At 37.5% G+C, this 16,385-nt stretch overlaps 1 protein-coding gene across 1 annotated transcript; it reads left to right on the top strand.

Moving 5' to 3' along the window:
- Window positions 1–2,132: 2,132 nt before the first annotated feature.
- On the top strand, window positions 2,133–10,091 carry LOC126793184 (respiratory burst oxidase homolog protein A). Its single transcript, XM_050519629.1, has 14 exons — window positions 2,133–3,049; window positions 3,207–3,366; window positions 3,535–3,583; window positions 4,520–4,633; window positions 5,932–6,354; window positions 7,124–7,510; window positions 7,604–7,699; window positions 7,790–7,905; window positions 8,003–8,170; window positions 8,292–8,451; window positions 8,600–8,791; window positions 8,877–9,005; window positions 9,093–9,171; window positions 9,256–10,091. The coding sequence occupies exons 1-14, from the start codon at window positions 2,380–2,382 to the stop codon at window positions 9,363–9,365; spliced, it is 2,853 nt and encodes a 950-aa protein (XP_050375586.1). The 5' UTR covers window positions 2,133–2,379; the 3' UTR covers window positions 9,366–10,091.
- The last annotated feature ends 6,294 nt before the right edge of the window (window positions 10,092–16,385 follow it).

Here is a 16,385-nt window from a genome sequence, read left to right as displayed (position 1 = left end):
TACTCTAATTTTACTTGTACAACGTACGGATGCTTTGGACATATATTAAGTACGTACTAGCTTGAAATGACTAGACATGATAAACAAGAAGTCGATCTGTCGAGGACAATGTATTCAATTCGATGAAGATAATGACACTCTTCTAATTTCAGAATGCGATGAAAAGTTGCTCAGTTGCTCTATAGAAACCCTCGATTCGGCTCTAATGAGATTTTAATTTACAGGCATGTATTTGTATTTGTATACACTTACAGAGAGTACGTAAGAGATTACGAGCTAGCAAGAAATTGAGCTGCTAGTTGCTACGTATGTAGTTCTAATGACATATCACTTTCAGCAAGTGTTCCAATCCTCTCTTGTATCATTAATTTCATAAAATTGCACATGTTCATATGGGTTCAAATGAAAAACAAACATACATCGATTTTTGTAATCCTATGTTCTGACTTATATATGCAGCTAATATCGCTTGTGAATCATGATAACCTATACGTGATGTAAGATATGAAAGTATGCCGGGTCGTGTTATACTGTTATAGTCACTACGTACGTATGTTCATGCCCTAGTGATTATTTTAATTTTTGGTATTTAACATTGATGACGTCATCAATGGAATACTGATGTCTTCCCGTATATAAGAGACTAGGACGCCTTAATTACAATAATTATCAATGTGAAGTTCCAAAAGTTGGCTGGCGAAGTACTAAAAAGAGCCTGGCTTAATAAATTCTATATTAGCTATATATGTAGAATGTAGCTAACTCCTCCGTCATTACGTACATACGGCGAAGCCGAAAGGAAATGTTCATACTTTAGTTGTTTTATTAACAAATAACCGGTGTGATGCATGATTTACAAATAACATGTACATTGTACGTGTATAAATTTAATAATTGATAATTAGATGTTTGATCGACTATTTTTACCGTGAATACAAACGTATGTGCGGTAAGTTACTTCGGCAAAGTAGTTGATCGAGTAGTACTCCTTCGGTTATTAGTGTGAGATCGAAGTACCATTTGTTACTTGCTGTGTACAACACTAGCAAAATGTACGTTGATTATTGAATATGTTGTACTGATAGTTGCAATTGTGCTGAACGCATTCTCTAGAAGATCGGATTCAACGGAAGACTGATGAAAGCCACTATCTACCTATCTGCAGTGCTCTGTACACTAATTCGTGTACTTCAAAGCTTGTATTTCTTTGGAAGCTACATTCTATCTCGAACCTTGCTAGGAGTATATTTCTTGTAAAACTTTTTTTTTAAAGATTTTTAAACATGTTGTAAAACTTCCTCAACTCTACAAATTAACAAAAACACGAAAATAGGTGAAACAGTTTTAATTCCTTTAGGAAAATACCGTTTAGGGTTTGACTTGAGCATCTGATCAGAACTTAAGATCAACAATGCCATGGGCACTCCAATACCTACCCTACTTTGACAAATAAGAAAAGAAATACAAATTTTATTTGTCTATCTTGATATATGTAACATGTTGTAGTGGTGTGTCCATTTATCATGTGGGAAAATACAAAAATATATAATTTAAGTAATTTTAAACGATAAAATTAGGAGCGCTTGTGTTTAGTTTGTAAAAATCACAACCATTACAAGTAATCTTATATATAGTTCTTATTTAGTTAAAAGTGCTCCTCGTACTAGCTAATTCAAATCTCGTCTCGAATCTGTCAAAATGGTCAGGTACTGTAGTGTAATACATTGTGCTACAAAGTACGTAATTAACACATTATGATAAGATTAAAACGAGTCTGTCCTTAAGTTCATCTCCCTTTCGAATTCTCTATCTTCTCCGAATCCCACACACTCTCTTCCTTGTCCTGAAATGATGAATAGCCCCAAGAATCAACATAATAACAACAGACAACAACAATGTATTACATATATATTAGATCAACCATAATAAACAGACAACAACAACAAAATTCGAAATTATATATTCAAACTTTATATACATACGTGGATGGTATATATATTCGGTGGTGTTATTGTTTTGTGTATGGTCCATCTGAAAAATTGGGTCCCCGATGATCAATCCCATTGCTCTCATATGATCTCTCTCTCTCTCTCTCTCTCTCTCTCTGCAACAAAGCCACCTTGTCAACATTGCTGCGCTCCGCGTTACATTCTTTTCCCATAGATTCCGAACACCGCGTTCTGCGACCACTTCACTCTCCCTTTAAAAAAAATCACTCTCCTTCTCCTTCCCTCTGCATTTTCCCAAATAACCAATCACAACCACCCTCCTCCATATTCTTTATATTATCGTCTTCGTTATATTGTATACTACGTCTCTATCCCTCTCTCCTCTCCGTGCTGCTGGGATCTTAGCTTGGTTTAGTTTATTGATCATCAAATGAGGGGTCATCCCAGGCATGAACGCCGATGGGCCTCGGACTCTGTCCCGGACAAGACGATAGCCAGCGGTGGCACGTCGCCCGGGACCGAGTCCACCTCCGCGGAGGAGTTCGTCGAGGTTACCCTAGATTTGCAGGACGACAACACCATTGTTCTCCGCAGCGTCGAGCCGGCGACGGTGATAAATATCCCCGAAGACGGAGGAGCCGAAGCCACTCCCGCGTCTTCCTCGAGGTCGTCGTCGATAAGGAGGAGCACGTCCAACAGTAGAATTCGGCAGTTTTCTCAGGAGTTGAAGGCGGAGGCGGTGGCCAAGGCGAAGCAGTTTTCGCAGGAGTTGAAAGCTGAGTTGAGAAGGTTCTCGTGGAGTCACGGGAATGGGTCGCGGGTGCTCGCGGCTTCTTCGGCGATTGCTTCTCAGAATGGCGGGGGAGGCGCCGGAAGCAGTTATTATGACTCGGCTTTGGCGGCGAGAGCTCTGAGAAGGCAGCGGGCTCAGCTCGACCGGACTCGCTCCGGAGCGCAGAAAGCGCTCCGGGGACTGAGGTTTATTAGTAACTGTAAAAGCAAGAGCAAAGGCTTGGATGCATGGAACGAGGTGGAGAGCAACTTCCACAAGCTCGCTAAAGACGGCAACCTCTACCGTGCCGACTTCGCCCAATGCATAGGTTTGGTTCATTCATTTCATGATCAGTATCATGCATTCTTTGTGATCAGAATGTGTCTTTGGTTGTGCATGTTTTCCATGATCAGCTTCCCCTACTTTGACCTTTGATCAATTTACTACAGTGATTAATTTGTTATGTTTGATTAATTGTCGTGAAGGTATGAGAGATTCGAAGGAGTTTGCGCTGGAACTGTTCGATGCTCTCGGCCGGAGACGAAGACTGAAGGTGGAGAAAATCAGCAAGGACGAGCTTTACGAGTTTTGGTCGCAAATTTCCGATCAGAGTTTCGATTCAAGGCTTCAGATCTTCTTCGACATGTACGCATTAATTACTTACTCACTAATCAATTCAACCAAAGTTTTATATTAATCAACCCTCCCTTTTTAATTCCGCAATCAATTTACCTAAAGCAACACTCTTGGACAAACAGGTGCCGAAGCTGTCTTTTCCCATTTAATTCTATATATTCCTGTTTTATACCACAGGGTGGACAAAAATGAAGATGGAAGAATTACCGAAGAAGAAGTGAAAGAGGTAATTTTTCATTTTAGTTTTGGTCCCAATATCTTACATTTTTACTCAACCATACCGCATACCATTCAGCAATCAACTTCCGGAAACAAATTCTTCATATTGTTTATATTCGTTTGACAATAAGTTTGATATGTGTGCTAGTACGATAAAAAATGCTCGTTTTCCAATGATGTTAAACTTGCATAATCAGTTGCATTAGTCTATAATATAGTTGGCGCTTTCATGGATTAGCAGCCTAAAGTCAACCTCTACGTGAAGATTTGAATGATTAAAGAAAAAATAAAAGAAGGCTAGCGCCGACCGAGCTCATGACTAAATAAGCACCCCTAATATTAGTCTTTAGCATCAGCTAGCTAATTTGGTTCATGGTCTACAGGGTGTCACGCATAAAATATTAACGGTAGGCGGGATTGGGTGACCTTATATACATGAAATTCCAAAACTAGCTGCCACACTGCAAAATTGCAATAAACAAATTATAACTTGAGTTTTAGTAATCTTTTTCTGGATGGATAGAATTTGAGTTTTCTTGGCATAAGAGGTTTTCCATGTTCTTAAGCATCTTTAATTTCTATAATTAGTTGGTTAAGTGCACCAGGCCGGTGTCTTTCTTGTGCAAACTAAAACAGATGTCAGTTCTAGTTTTCTTAATTTTATTGGCGGAATGAATTATCGCTTTCAGTGGGGTAGGTGAGGGCTTTTTGGTCAAATCGGTTATCCAATGATGCAAGCCTGAAATTCTGGTCTCCGTCTGTTTGGCAAAAACTAAAGATTATAATTCGGGTCTTTGTTTGAAAAATAATGATACCAAGTCGGTGTTCGTTGGAAAATTTTGTCATTTCACCTAATATGAATTTCTTGATTTATTTTAGAGTGAATTTTGATTTTACCAGATGCGATTTTTAATTTTGTGTATTGTTTTGAATGGCTAAGTAGATCATCATGCTGAGTGCTTCTGCCAACAAGTTATCAAGATTAAAGGAACAGGCAGAGGAATATGCAGCTTTGATTATGGAAGAGTTGGATCCTGAAAGACTTGGCTACATTGAGGTTGGTCAACTGTTCTTATTCACTTTTTGTTTTGTTTTAAGTTTTGGTTGTCTCTCGATCAGTTTCTTTTTCTTTTTACATGTTTATTTTGCCCATGTATATCCGTTCTTGTTACATGCATGTTGATACTAGAAACATGGTCGCTAGATTCAATCTCATGTAAATTCATTAAAATCATTAACTAATTCGAACTGTAATACTGTATATGTATTTGGCAAATTATTATATCTTATGTATTGATAATTGTATTTTCTAAGTTCAAATGAGGCCCTTGACCAGTTGGACTTTTTCCTAGCTAGCTAGTATAAATTGCTATGCGGAATTACATTATTTTCATGGTGGTCCAATTCTAAAGGCAAAGCTTGTGAAACATTTTTATAAGCTTTCTATGTCCTTCTTACCAATCATCACTTCCGATCCAGATTGTTTACGACTGTTTCAATCACTTATATCCCTTCCTTTTCTATGAAAGTTGTTCACATTGAAGATAAGTTTAATGGATATGTTCAATCTTTATGATCTAAGCTGTTGTGATCGTACTTGCATTATAAATTGGTAAAGATACTATCGTCAATCCATCACAAGATTGATAGTCATTCTTACCTACTACACAACGGGCACTACATTTTTTCCCCCGTACTATTTTCAAGAAATTTTATTTTAGGTATCTCAATTATTCTGATACATCGCATTAGCAAATAGCAAGCATCACTTGACGTCAAATTTTCATGTTTAAATTCATCTTAAAAAATTGCGAGTCTATAAGACTAGAGAGATTATTATTAGAATAACATCAATTAAACCATGCATCCACTAATTGCAACATTTCTTTGTGATAAAAATTATTATATATATCCGTCACATATTTTATGCGATGTATTATTTTAATGTTAATAATTTATTTTTTTATTGTGATTATTTTTGATTGTTCATATGTAAATAAATTTTTAATATTTTTACTGCGTGCATATTAATTATATTATATAATAAGTTGTGCATACTATCAGTGTTACGTAGTGTGCCGGTACACAGAATAATTACTCTGTTTCCGAAGTTTTGTTTTTAATTTTCAACCGGGTTTTGTTGATAACCACATCTTGCTCTCTTCCCAAGTGGACTTGCGCTAATTTCTTTATGCTTAATTTTCACTCAAACACGTAACCACGCATGTGACATTTGCCATGATTATGATTTGACATCACACAGATCTCTTAATATCTTTGATCTGCATGGCTCCATTGATTTCTCTTTGATCTCGATATGATATGTTTATTCACTGTATTGTGATGATGATGCAGCTATGGCAACTGGAAACCCTTTTGCTCCAAAAGGACACGTACCTAAACTACAGTCAAGCACTGAGCTACACGAGCCAAGCTCTTAGCCAGAACCTCCAAGGCCTCCGAAGGCGAAGTCCAATTCACAAAATCAGCAGCACATTCCTCTACTTCTTGCAAGAAAACTGGAAGAGAATCTGGGTTTTGACACTCTGGTTTTGCATAATGATCGGACTCTTTACGTGGAAGTTCTTTCAGTACAGGCAGAGAAAGTCGTTTCATATAATGGGGTACTGTCTTCTCACGGCCAAGGGCGCGGCGGAGACGTTGAAGTTCAACATGGCTCTGGTGCTGTTTCCGGTGTGTAGAAACACCATCACTTGGCTTAGGAACACCAGGCTCGGTTTCGTTGTGCCCTTCGATGACAATATCAACTTCCACAAGGTAACACTCTCACCAACCCTTATTCTTTGCTTGGTTTATACGTCATAACTAAAGATTTGTCTTGGGACCCAACTATTTTGGGGGTGACTTTATAGTTGATTATGGTCTATTCGATCGAGAGGCTGAAATGATGAAACGCCACAATGATGAAACGCCAGCTTCTATGGAAAGCACCGGTGATCTATGTATACCCTGTATTATTGAGGGTGATGAGACCACACCAGATTGAGTGGAACATGTGTTTTATTTGTTATATACTTCATTGACCAGAAAAGAAAATAATAAGAGGGTCAGTTATCAACTATATCTATCAAATGATTCAAATCAGAATAATGAGTCGAAAAAATCGATGAGCAGTCCCCGTAATTATTTGATAACTTTGGTAAATTTTGTCCCAGAACGATGGCTGGCACTGCAGCAATTTCAACATTTTCCAGAAGTTCTGAGTTCGGACAATGTAATTTTGGATAACTTTGTCTCTGCTCTGAAGTACTTAAGATTATGATCATCAGTGGCTCAGTGCATTCTGCTTTACTGGCAAGCCTGTACTGGTTTTTGATGGTGCATAGTGACACACAGTGACATAGTTATATCTCTTTGTGTATCAAGGTTTACCTTAGGATCTCCAAATACCATGCAGACGGTTTAACTGCACGAATGACAGAGTTGCTAATTTGATATGTAGAGGGTCCTGAGTTTGATTTTTACAAAGACAAAGCCTATATATAGGTAAATCCTACTGATGATTTTCATTTCATAACTTCTACAGAGCATTGCTGCAGCCATTGTAATTGGTATCATTCTCCATGCTGGGAACCATCTTGCTTGTGATTTTCCGAGGCTTATAAGGGTGTCTGAATCAGTCTATGAGGAGTATTTTCATGAGGACTTTGGAAAGCATAAACCAACATATATGGATTTGGTTAAAGGGGCTGAGGGAGTGACTGGAATTTTAATGCTGGTATGCATGGCAATTGCCTTCACACTCGCTACGAAATGGTTCAGGCGGAGCCTCATTAAGCTTCCAAAGCCCTTCAGTAGGCTCACTGGTTACAATGCCTTCTGGTATTCACATCACTTATTTGTCATTGTCTATGCCTTGCTCATAATCCATGGAATCTTCCTCTATCTTGTGCACAAATGGTACCTTAAGACGGTATACTTCAAAATCTCTTTGCATTAAGTGCGAACATAACATGGTCTTAATTTAGGTATAACTTGCTTAATGGTTCCATCTTCATGATTTCAGACTTGGATGTATCTTTCTGTTCCAGTTTTAGTATATGCTGGTGAAAGAATCCTGAGAGTCTTCCGGTCTGGCTTTTCTACTGTCCGTCTTCTGAAGGTGAGCAAACATTGTGCTAAAAATTTAGGTCCTTTCTCTTAACGGAATTTTCTTTCATTTTTAACCTGTTCTCTGTATAATTCTTAATAGGTTGCCATTTATCCGGGAAATGTTCTCACATTGCAAATGTCTAAGCCACCCCAGTTTAAATACAAAAGTGGACAGTACATGTTTGTCCAATGCCCAGCTGTTTCACCTTTTGAGTGGTTAGTCACTAAAAATTATGTTTCCACGTCCTGTATATCAGTGCTGCCTGATATTATTATTATGTGAATGTTAAGATGGTATTTATATGTATGTCAGGCATCCGTTTTCAATAACATCTGCTCCCGGTGATGATTACCTTAGCGTGCACATCCGTCAGCTTGGTGACTGGACACAAGAGCTTAAGAGGGTTTTCTCTGAAGCCTGTGAGCCTCCATTAGCTGGGAAGAGTGGTCTATTAAGGGCTGATGAAACCACCAAGAAAAGGTGCATACCAGTTAACTACATCATATATGTTCTACACTTCTACCATTGTCATAGATGTATCTTCCCTGTTTTTGGTCAAATGTTTTGTGTGACGTCTAAATATAAGTTCTTTGAACAACAGTTTGCCCAAGCTTTTGATAGATGGACCATATGGTGCCCCGGCACAAGACTACAAGAAATATGATGTCCTGCTGCTTGTTGGACTGGGGATAGGGGCAACACCTTTCATTAGTATTTTGAAAGATTTGCTCAACAATATTGTCAAAATGGAGGAACAGGCAGTAAGTAGCATTTTTATACAATTAAAATGTTATGCAACTAAAACGTTATGCTTTGATTCTACGTTGATTAGTCACCAATTAAGTGTCCATTTACTTTAATGAGCAGTCTTGCATTTGCCAACCCATTATTCTGCTTTCTTCTGTTCAGGATTCTGCCTCAGATTACAGTAGAAATTCAGACATAAGTTCAGGAAGTACAGATTCTCCCAACAAACTTAATCCAAAACGAAAAAAGACTCTAAAGACCACCAATGCTTACTTCTATTGGGTAACTAGGGAACAAGGCTCATTTGATTGGTTCAAAGGCGTGATGAATGAAGTTGCGGATCTTGATCATAGGGTATTCACAAACGTTCCACGCCATTAAATTGACTGTTGCTGACCATGTGTTTGTTGTTAACTTGATGCCTTTTGATTTGATTTAGGGTGTCATTGAGATGCACAACTACTTGACTAGTGTGTATGAAGAAGGCGATGCGCGATCAACTCTGATCACCATGGTACAAGCTCTCAACCATGCTAAGAATGGGGTTGACATTGTGTCGGGCACTAGGGTGAGATATTTGATCTCTGTCATTCCTTTAAATCCAACAATGCTAATTGCATTGCAGAAAGTTCTGATATGAGACTCTTTCAATCAGGTTCGTACTCATTTTGCAAGGCCTAACTGGAAGAAAGTTTTCTCAAAGTTTTTGTCCAAGCATTATGGTGCAAGGATAGGTTAGTCCATCTCCTCAAACACATAAAACATTTACAGAGTTGATTTCTCCAACTTTATTAATTCTGTAATGTTGAAACGTTCAGGGGTCTTTTATTGTGGAGCACCAGTTTTGGCCAAAGAACTCAGCAAGCTTTGCTATGAGTTCAATCAGAAAGGTCCAACCAAATTTGAATTTCACAAGGAGCACTTTTGAAAGATTCTTGGAATGCATATACAAGTACAGTATGCCTCAAGCCTCTCGATTCAACTCCATTACTTGCAGAGTAATTTTTTTTTGTTGCAATTATCATAGGTCAATAAAATGAAGAGGAATTCTGTACAGTCTTGGGTAGAAAAAGAGAACAAAAGAAAATGATGTACACAGAGATATTAGTATTTAGTCATATATATGTAAATCATAGCAAGCAAGCACAACCAGAAGAAATGTTCTGGTTAGTGAGATTCATGATTAATTAGGAGTCTCAATGATGCAATACTGTGCTGGTGGCCTAAGATTGGATCATAGGTGAGGTGTAGCAAGTGACCTAAACTGTCATTGTTGAAGAAGGTACCAGCTTAGAGTGTGGTACAGCTAGAATGGAGAAGTTGACCCTAAATTGGTAAAGGGTTTTGAATGGGGTGAGTGGTAGACACCCATAGGTGGGTAGAAGAAAACAGTTTGGAAAAGGAGATAAACTGAGGAAGGTTCTGTGGACTCATGAAATGAGGTGAGGTGGGAGTGAGATGGCTCTGTCTGTTTGAGGAAACTCTTTCTCTTTATCTTTCTGAAGTGGGATCAGAGAATCCTTCTAGAATGTTGAGTCTGGTGATGCAGAATTGCAGATGACCACATGGAATGCAACTATTTTAATAGGCTACTTTACAATAATAGAGTTTTGGCTGTAAATGAGGATCATACTTCTATTTTATTATTTTCTCATTGGGGGGTCAGATCCATATGAAATGCAGCAAATTATTGCAGTATATTGGAAGATTTTGGTATCAATTGTACAGCAAAGAAATTAGTTCATTTTACTCTAAACTCAGAACTTGAATCCCACATTTTTGGCTACTGCACACATCTTAGATGACTACGATTTTCTTTTCTTGGCTGAGGAGCCTACCCAAGTACAGGGAATTTGATTAAAGAAGAATCAAACGTTCAGAGAAAGTCTAAACTCAAAAGAATTCACAAGAATCAAAAGTTCAAAATGATAAGTATACAACATGGAGCACAGTTCCATTATATACAAAACCAGTATCAATTTACCTAAGTTCATCAATCACCAGCTCATCCTGAAATAATGAGAAACACCAAGGCAATAACCAAGAGCATAAATCTATGTGGAAATTCACACCAACTCAAAGACCTAAAGAAAAAAAAAATCTTTAGCTTGATACGCCACCAAGCTATTGTCATTCCTCAGTTAAGCTTAGCGTGGCTTTAAATTAAGATCACAATTTTTGGCCCAATTTCTGTTTTCTATATAGCTTCCTCATTACTAAGTTATGGGCCTATGAAGTGACATTGCCCTATGAGCCTTTGATAAAATCAAATGGGTATACCAGAATTGGGCTAGCGTACGTGGTCAAGTGACTTCATTGGTAAGTAACTTAATTAAGCTAACTGAAAATGGAAAGATGCCTATCTCTTTCTTATCAAGAAAAGAAAAAAAAAGATGCATGTGATATGCATGTAAGCTTGAATCCATGATTATGAAAGAGAGAAAAAAGAGAGAAAGCTCAGAAAAATATGTAACATTAGCACTACTCGGGAGCAATTAATACACATCACCGTACTACTACATCAGGGATGAAAAGCCTAGATTACACGAGTGACCGACTTGTGTACATCAATTGTAAGTCACAATCTAATTTAAGCATGCAAAAACAACTACCCGATTCGTCCAAATTTAATCTAGTTAATTAGAAGAGTAATTAACAATATTACGTAAAAGGGTACGTAAGAGCATCACCCCAGTGCATTGGTGGGGCCTGTGGTTGTGTTTACTGTTATTTCCTCCTGATTATGTTGAGACTATATTTTGTACGTACAGGCCGGTATATATACACTACGTCAGCCAAACACTCGGGCGACGAGAACTCGTTTTTTTCGTCCCCTCAGCGATATTGAAGTGATGGAATTAGATCTCATCGTGTTAAATAACAATATCGTCGCTTCAGCACTTTAAGGCGACGAAAACAATGGTTCGTCGCTTCAATTTCAAGTTAAGGCGACGACCCTAGTTCCCGTCGCTCCAGTTTTTATGAGGCGATGAGCTTACCCAATTTCCGTTGCCTCAGTTTTTAAATATATATAGCAAAGCAGTAGCTATTGAAGACAAAACATTTTTGGATTTGGTTTTTGCTGCAGCTGCGAGGTATACTATTCATGGAGTTAAAATTTCAATTTTTGGGATTGGAAACTTGTTATTCTCGTTTGTCAATAATTTATAAGGAGGTTAGTATAAACTCCACCTCTTCATTCATCCTTGTTGTGCTATATAATGCTAGATTAAGGTTGAATTAATTTTGTATTAAATTAGAAATTATAGGATATTGGTGATTTTGTGTTAGTTTTACTGTTAAATCACTTGGTTTGATTTATAATTAGTGTTTTGTTGCTCAATATGTATTGGATTTAAAGGATTTAGTTCAAAATCTTCTCAAATTTGGCTAAAATAATTTGTAAACTCCAAATTTGGTGTTTGAATAAATTAAGAGGCCTTAATGTGGTAATGTGATCGATTTATGTTTGATTTAAAAGTAGATTAAATTAAAGTAAGCTAATGTGCTCATGAAATTGGTGATAGATTAATTTGGCTTATTTAGTTTCTTAAACTCGTAATTCAGAGTTTGTTAATTTGAAAAACGATTTAATTAGTGTTGATTTGTGTGTTAATGTGCTCTTGTGTGCTTGTTTTTCAGTTTGTTTATTTTGTACGTGTTTATTATCCGGATAAACATGTGTGAGAGTGAATCAACTCTCACAATAATGCATCGGTTTACATTTAGCTTAGAATTCCCGTTCGAGAATCAATTGTATGGCATTTGATTCTTGAATTGTCCCATTTTTGGACAGCTTGGGAGAACATGACTTTGTTGAGCGACCTTGCACTTCGTGTAATTTCGTTTTTAGTTTTGGGTATTGATTTCGACAGGATCTCCCTATACTATTCCTCGAGTGCAAACTAGGTTTAGATATTTGTGCACTTGGGGAATTATAGGGAGATGTTGCTGAAATTTACCCAAAACCGAAAGCGAACACATGAAGGCAAGAGACTTACAAATGAAGTGTTCTCCTAAATGAGATATGACCCTAACCGGAGGCATAAGGTGAAGATGAACATGGAGAATTATTTTTTGTATTGTATTGTTTGCTAATCATGTGCATATTTACTATTTACGTTGGCAAGAAAAATGGATAAGAGTTGGATGAAGTACAATCATAGCGATCCAATATACCATAATGAGATTTATCATTTCGTGAACTGGGTCAGAGATAGGCGAATGGGAAGACCTATCACTATTGTTCGTGCAAGGTTTGTCATAGTGATAATCATGGCCCTACTTTTGATGATGTCGTAGATGATGATTACCAGAAGTATGATAGGCTTTTAGTTGAAGCTCATACCCCATTGTATCCTGGGAGTACAAAGACTGTTTTGGGTGGTGTCTTAGATGCAATGAAAATGAAAGTAGAAAATGGGTGGTTGGATAAAAGTGTTCACGACATTTGTAATTACATTAGAGGCTTGCTTCCTCCTGAACACAACTATCATCTTGATTTTGGAAGGATAAAAAATATTTGTAGGGACATCGGTTTGGGTTATGAGACTATTGATGCTTGTGAGTATAATTGTTTGTTGTTTTATAAAAAAGTATGCAAATGATATTGAGTGTCCCATATGCCACACTTCAAGATGGATGCCACGTGAAGGTAGGAATAACAACAAGATTGCCATGAAAGTCTTCCGTTACTTCCTTTTGACTCCTAGGTTGAAACGCCTGTACATATCGTCATATACTGCAAAGAAAATGTGGTGGCATGGCGAGAGAAGGGTAAATGATGATTGGTTGAAACACCTCGTAGATGGGGAGGCATGACAAGATTTCGACAGAAATTTTCCTGATTTTGCCAATGACGTGAGAAATGTGCAGCTTGGACTAGCAACCGACGGTTTCATTCCTTTTAGAACAATGTGAACTCTACATAGCACTTGGCCCGTTGTTTTAATACCGTATAATTTACCTCTGTCAATGTGTATGAAGAAGGAATTTAATATGCTTACTCTGTTGATCCTAGGTCTGAAGTCACCTGGAAAAGTGTCTTAGCGTGTTCATGGAGCCATTGATCGACGAGCTTCTAACATTATGGGAAACTGGAGTTTGTACTGTTGACCGGCATGACGAATCTACTTTCATGATGAGTGTTGTGGACCATCAGTGACTTTCCAGGTTTAGGGATGTTGGTAGGCTCATCTACTAGTGGGTATAAGGCGTGTCCTGTTTGTTTGGATGATGTTTCTGCTAAACACGAATTTGGGAGGATAGTATATGAGTGTCACCGCATATGACTACTACGAGACTACCATTAGCGGTCCGCTGGTCAGGAATTTAATGGGGAATGTGAGTTTAGGCCAAGACCCCCTTCTTTGTTCGGGGAGGAATTTTTTTCAAAAATCAACAGTCACAAGTATCCTACGCTTAGCTTGCACGAAATGTTCAAGGTTCCATATAATCCGAACAACAGAGTATGTTGGACTAACAAGTGCATGTTTTGGAGATTGCCTTATTGGAAGTTTATTAGAGTGATATATTATTTTGATGTCATGCACATTGAAAAGAACATATTTGACAATATCATTGGAACCACTCTTAGTATTGAAGGAAAGTCCAAAGACGATCTAACAGCTCGTGCAACTTAAAAAAAAAAGGATGGTGCGGCAAAATCAGTGGGAAAAGAGCAATGGACAACTTCCTCATGCGCCATTCTTGGTGAAGCCGAAATTTAAAACAGAGATATTTGAATGGTTTTTCGTAGTGTGAAGTACCCTCATGATTATGTTGGGAGTTTGAGGAGTAAGGTTAACGTATGTGAGAAAACGTTTCACGGATTAAAGACGCATGACTTCCATGTAATGCTTTAACGTCTTCATCCAATAGTTATCCGTGAGTACTTACTATTGAACGTCGTCAAGCCTTTAGTAACACTATCTAGATGGTTTCAGAAATTATGTGTTAGAGAGTTGAAAAAGGAGAACGTCCGGTAATGGAAGATGAGATAGTCATGATTCTATGTAATCTAGAGATGATTTTTCCTCCACAGTTCTTTAAAATCATGGTTCACCTCCTGGTTCACCTTCTGGTTCACCTTCTGGAACAAGTGTTGTTAACCGGTCCTGTGTATTTTACCTGGATGTTTCCCATGGAACGGTATGGTGCTAATTTTTAAGAGTTTCATGTAATATACTAAATATCTCATGCAATGTACTAAATATTTTCTTTTGTAGGAAAGTTGTGACTTATAAAAAATCGGTTAACACTAGACGTTACTCAGATGGTTGTATTTTTTAGTGATATATAACTCAGAAGTCAGTGACGTACTGCAATTTATACAAGGAGGTTGTCGAACGTTGTGACGAAACTATTAACACTAATGAATCCCAATATGACATTTTTGTTGTTTCTGAACTTGTGCGTCCAGATCAGTGGATCACTCGTGGTAGGTTAACTGAACAAGAGATTTTAGAGGCTAACTGGCAAGTTTTGCTCAAATGTAAAGAAGTGAGATACTACATGGTTGAACATGAAAAGATCTAAAAGCAAGAGTATCCAAACTGTGATGAGAAGTCACGTAGGATTAATTTTCATCCTTATTTCCTTGATTGGGTATGCATAAGAGGTTTTCTCTTTGTTTTCTCAAAATTGTACAATATACCTTACACTAATATTGTGAATCTTACAAGTTGCGAGACTTAAAAGAGTTGGACATCATTACTTAAATTCAGAGGTACTCAATTTGGCTAGAAGACTGCAAGGACACAATATTTATTCAGCATGTTATGTGAACGAGGTCATGTTTATATCATGGAATAAAGATCGATACTTGCAGACCCAAAATTGTGGAGTCATGGTAGAGACAAAAACTATCAAGTACTACGGGATTCTTCAATATGTTGTTGAACTACTACTGTACACAGACATGATGCCGGTTGTGTTGGTCAAGTGTAAGTGGTACAACACTGACCCTAATAAGAGTGAGAGGACTAAGGTAGATCACGACTTGCTATCAGTGGATACAAACAATAGTTGATATGAGGATGCTCCTTTTTGTCTTGCGACCATGGCAAGACAAGTGTTCTATGTAGATGATCCGAAGGCGGGTGAGACTTGGAAGGTAGTTAATGTGATGTCACATAGGAATGTGTACGATGCTAGAACACTGGAAACACATGACGATGAGAGGCCTCCTATCAGGAATCAAGTTCAAGAACCCTATCAAGAGCATGCCCTGGTATATAGTGGAGTTTTCGATCTTACCATTGATATGGGCCATTTTCAATCACCTGATGCTATTATGCCGTGGTCGGTAAATGAAGAACTAGAATAAGAAGAAGAAGGACAAGAAGAAGATGAGGATGAGGATGAAGATGATGATGATTATTATTGATCATGCCTAACATAAGTTTTTTTATATTGTGCTTTATAAAGTATCTTACCCTCACTAGTAATGATATTAGAACATGATGAATGTATCGAATTCTTAGTTTGAATGAAATTATGTTTAATTTGAATGAATCAATTTGTCTAAAAATTGGCACGGAAAGAGCATATAATACTTTAAATATTGAGGCCACGACATTTCTTCAATTTTTATCGCCTGAATGTTTGCGCCAAAATTTTTACCAAATTTTTGATTAATTAAACTTATGCGACGAATTAAGGGAAAATTTGTCCCTAAAACATAATTAGCGCGATGAGGGTTGAAAATAGGGGTGTTAATCGGTTTGAATGGTTCGGTTTATAGGTGATACCGAACACCAAACCGTTCTATTTATTCGGTTTAATTCGGTTTGGTTTTTCACTTTTTTAAAAAAAAACCAATTGTGTTCGGTTTGGTTCGGTTTGGTTTTTCTCTGGTTTATATCGGTTTTTCTTTCGGTTATTTTGTAAAGAAAATCGGAGTTTCTTTCCTTGTCTACCTACTTGATTCTTAACGAAATAAAAAGAA

Source organism: Argentina anserina, chromosome 5 (assembly GCF_933775445.1).
Source record: "Argentina anserina chromosome 5, drPotAnse1.1, whole genome shotgun sequence".
NCBI classification, from domain to species: Eukaryota; Viridiplantae; Streptophyta; class Magnoliopsida; order Rosales; family Rosaceae; genus Argentina; species Argentina anserina.
The sequence above is the reverse complement of the archived record's forward strand: the minus strand, read 5'-3'. Positions and strand labels throughout refer to the sequence as shown.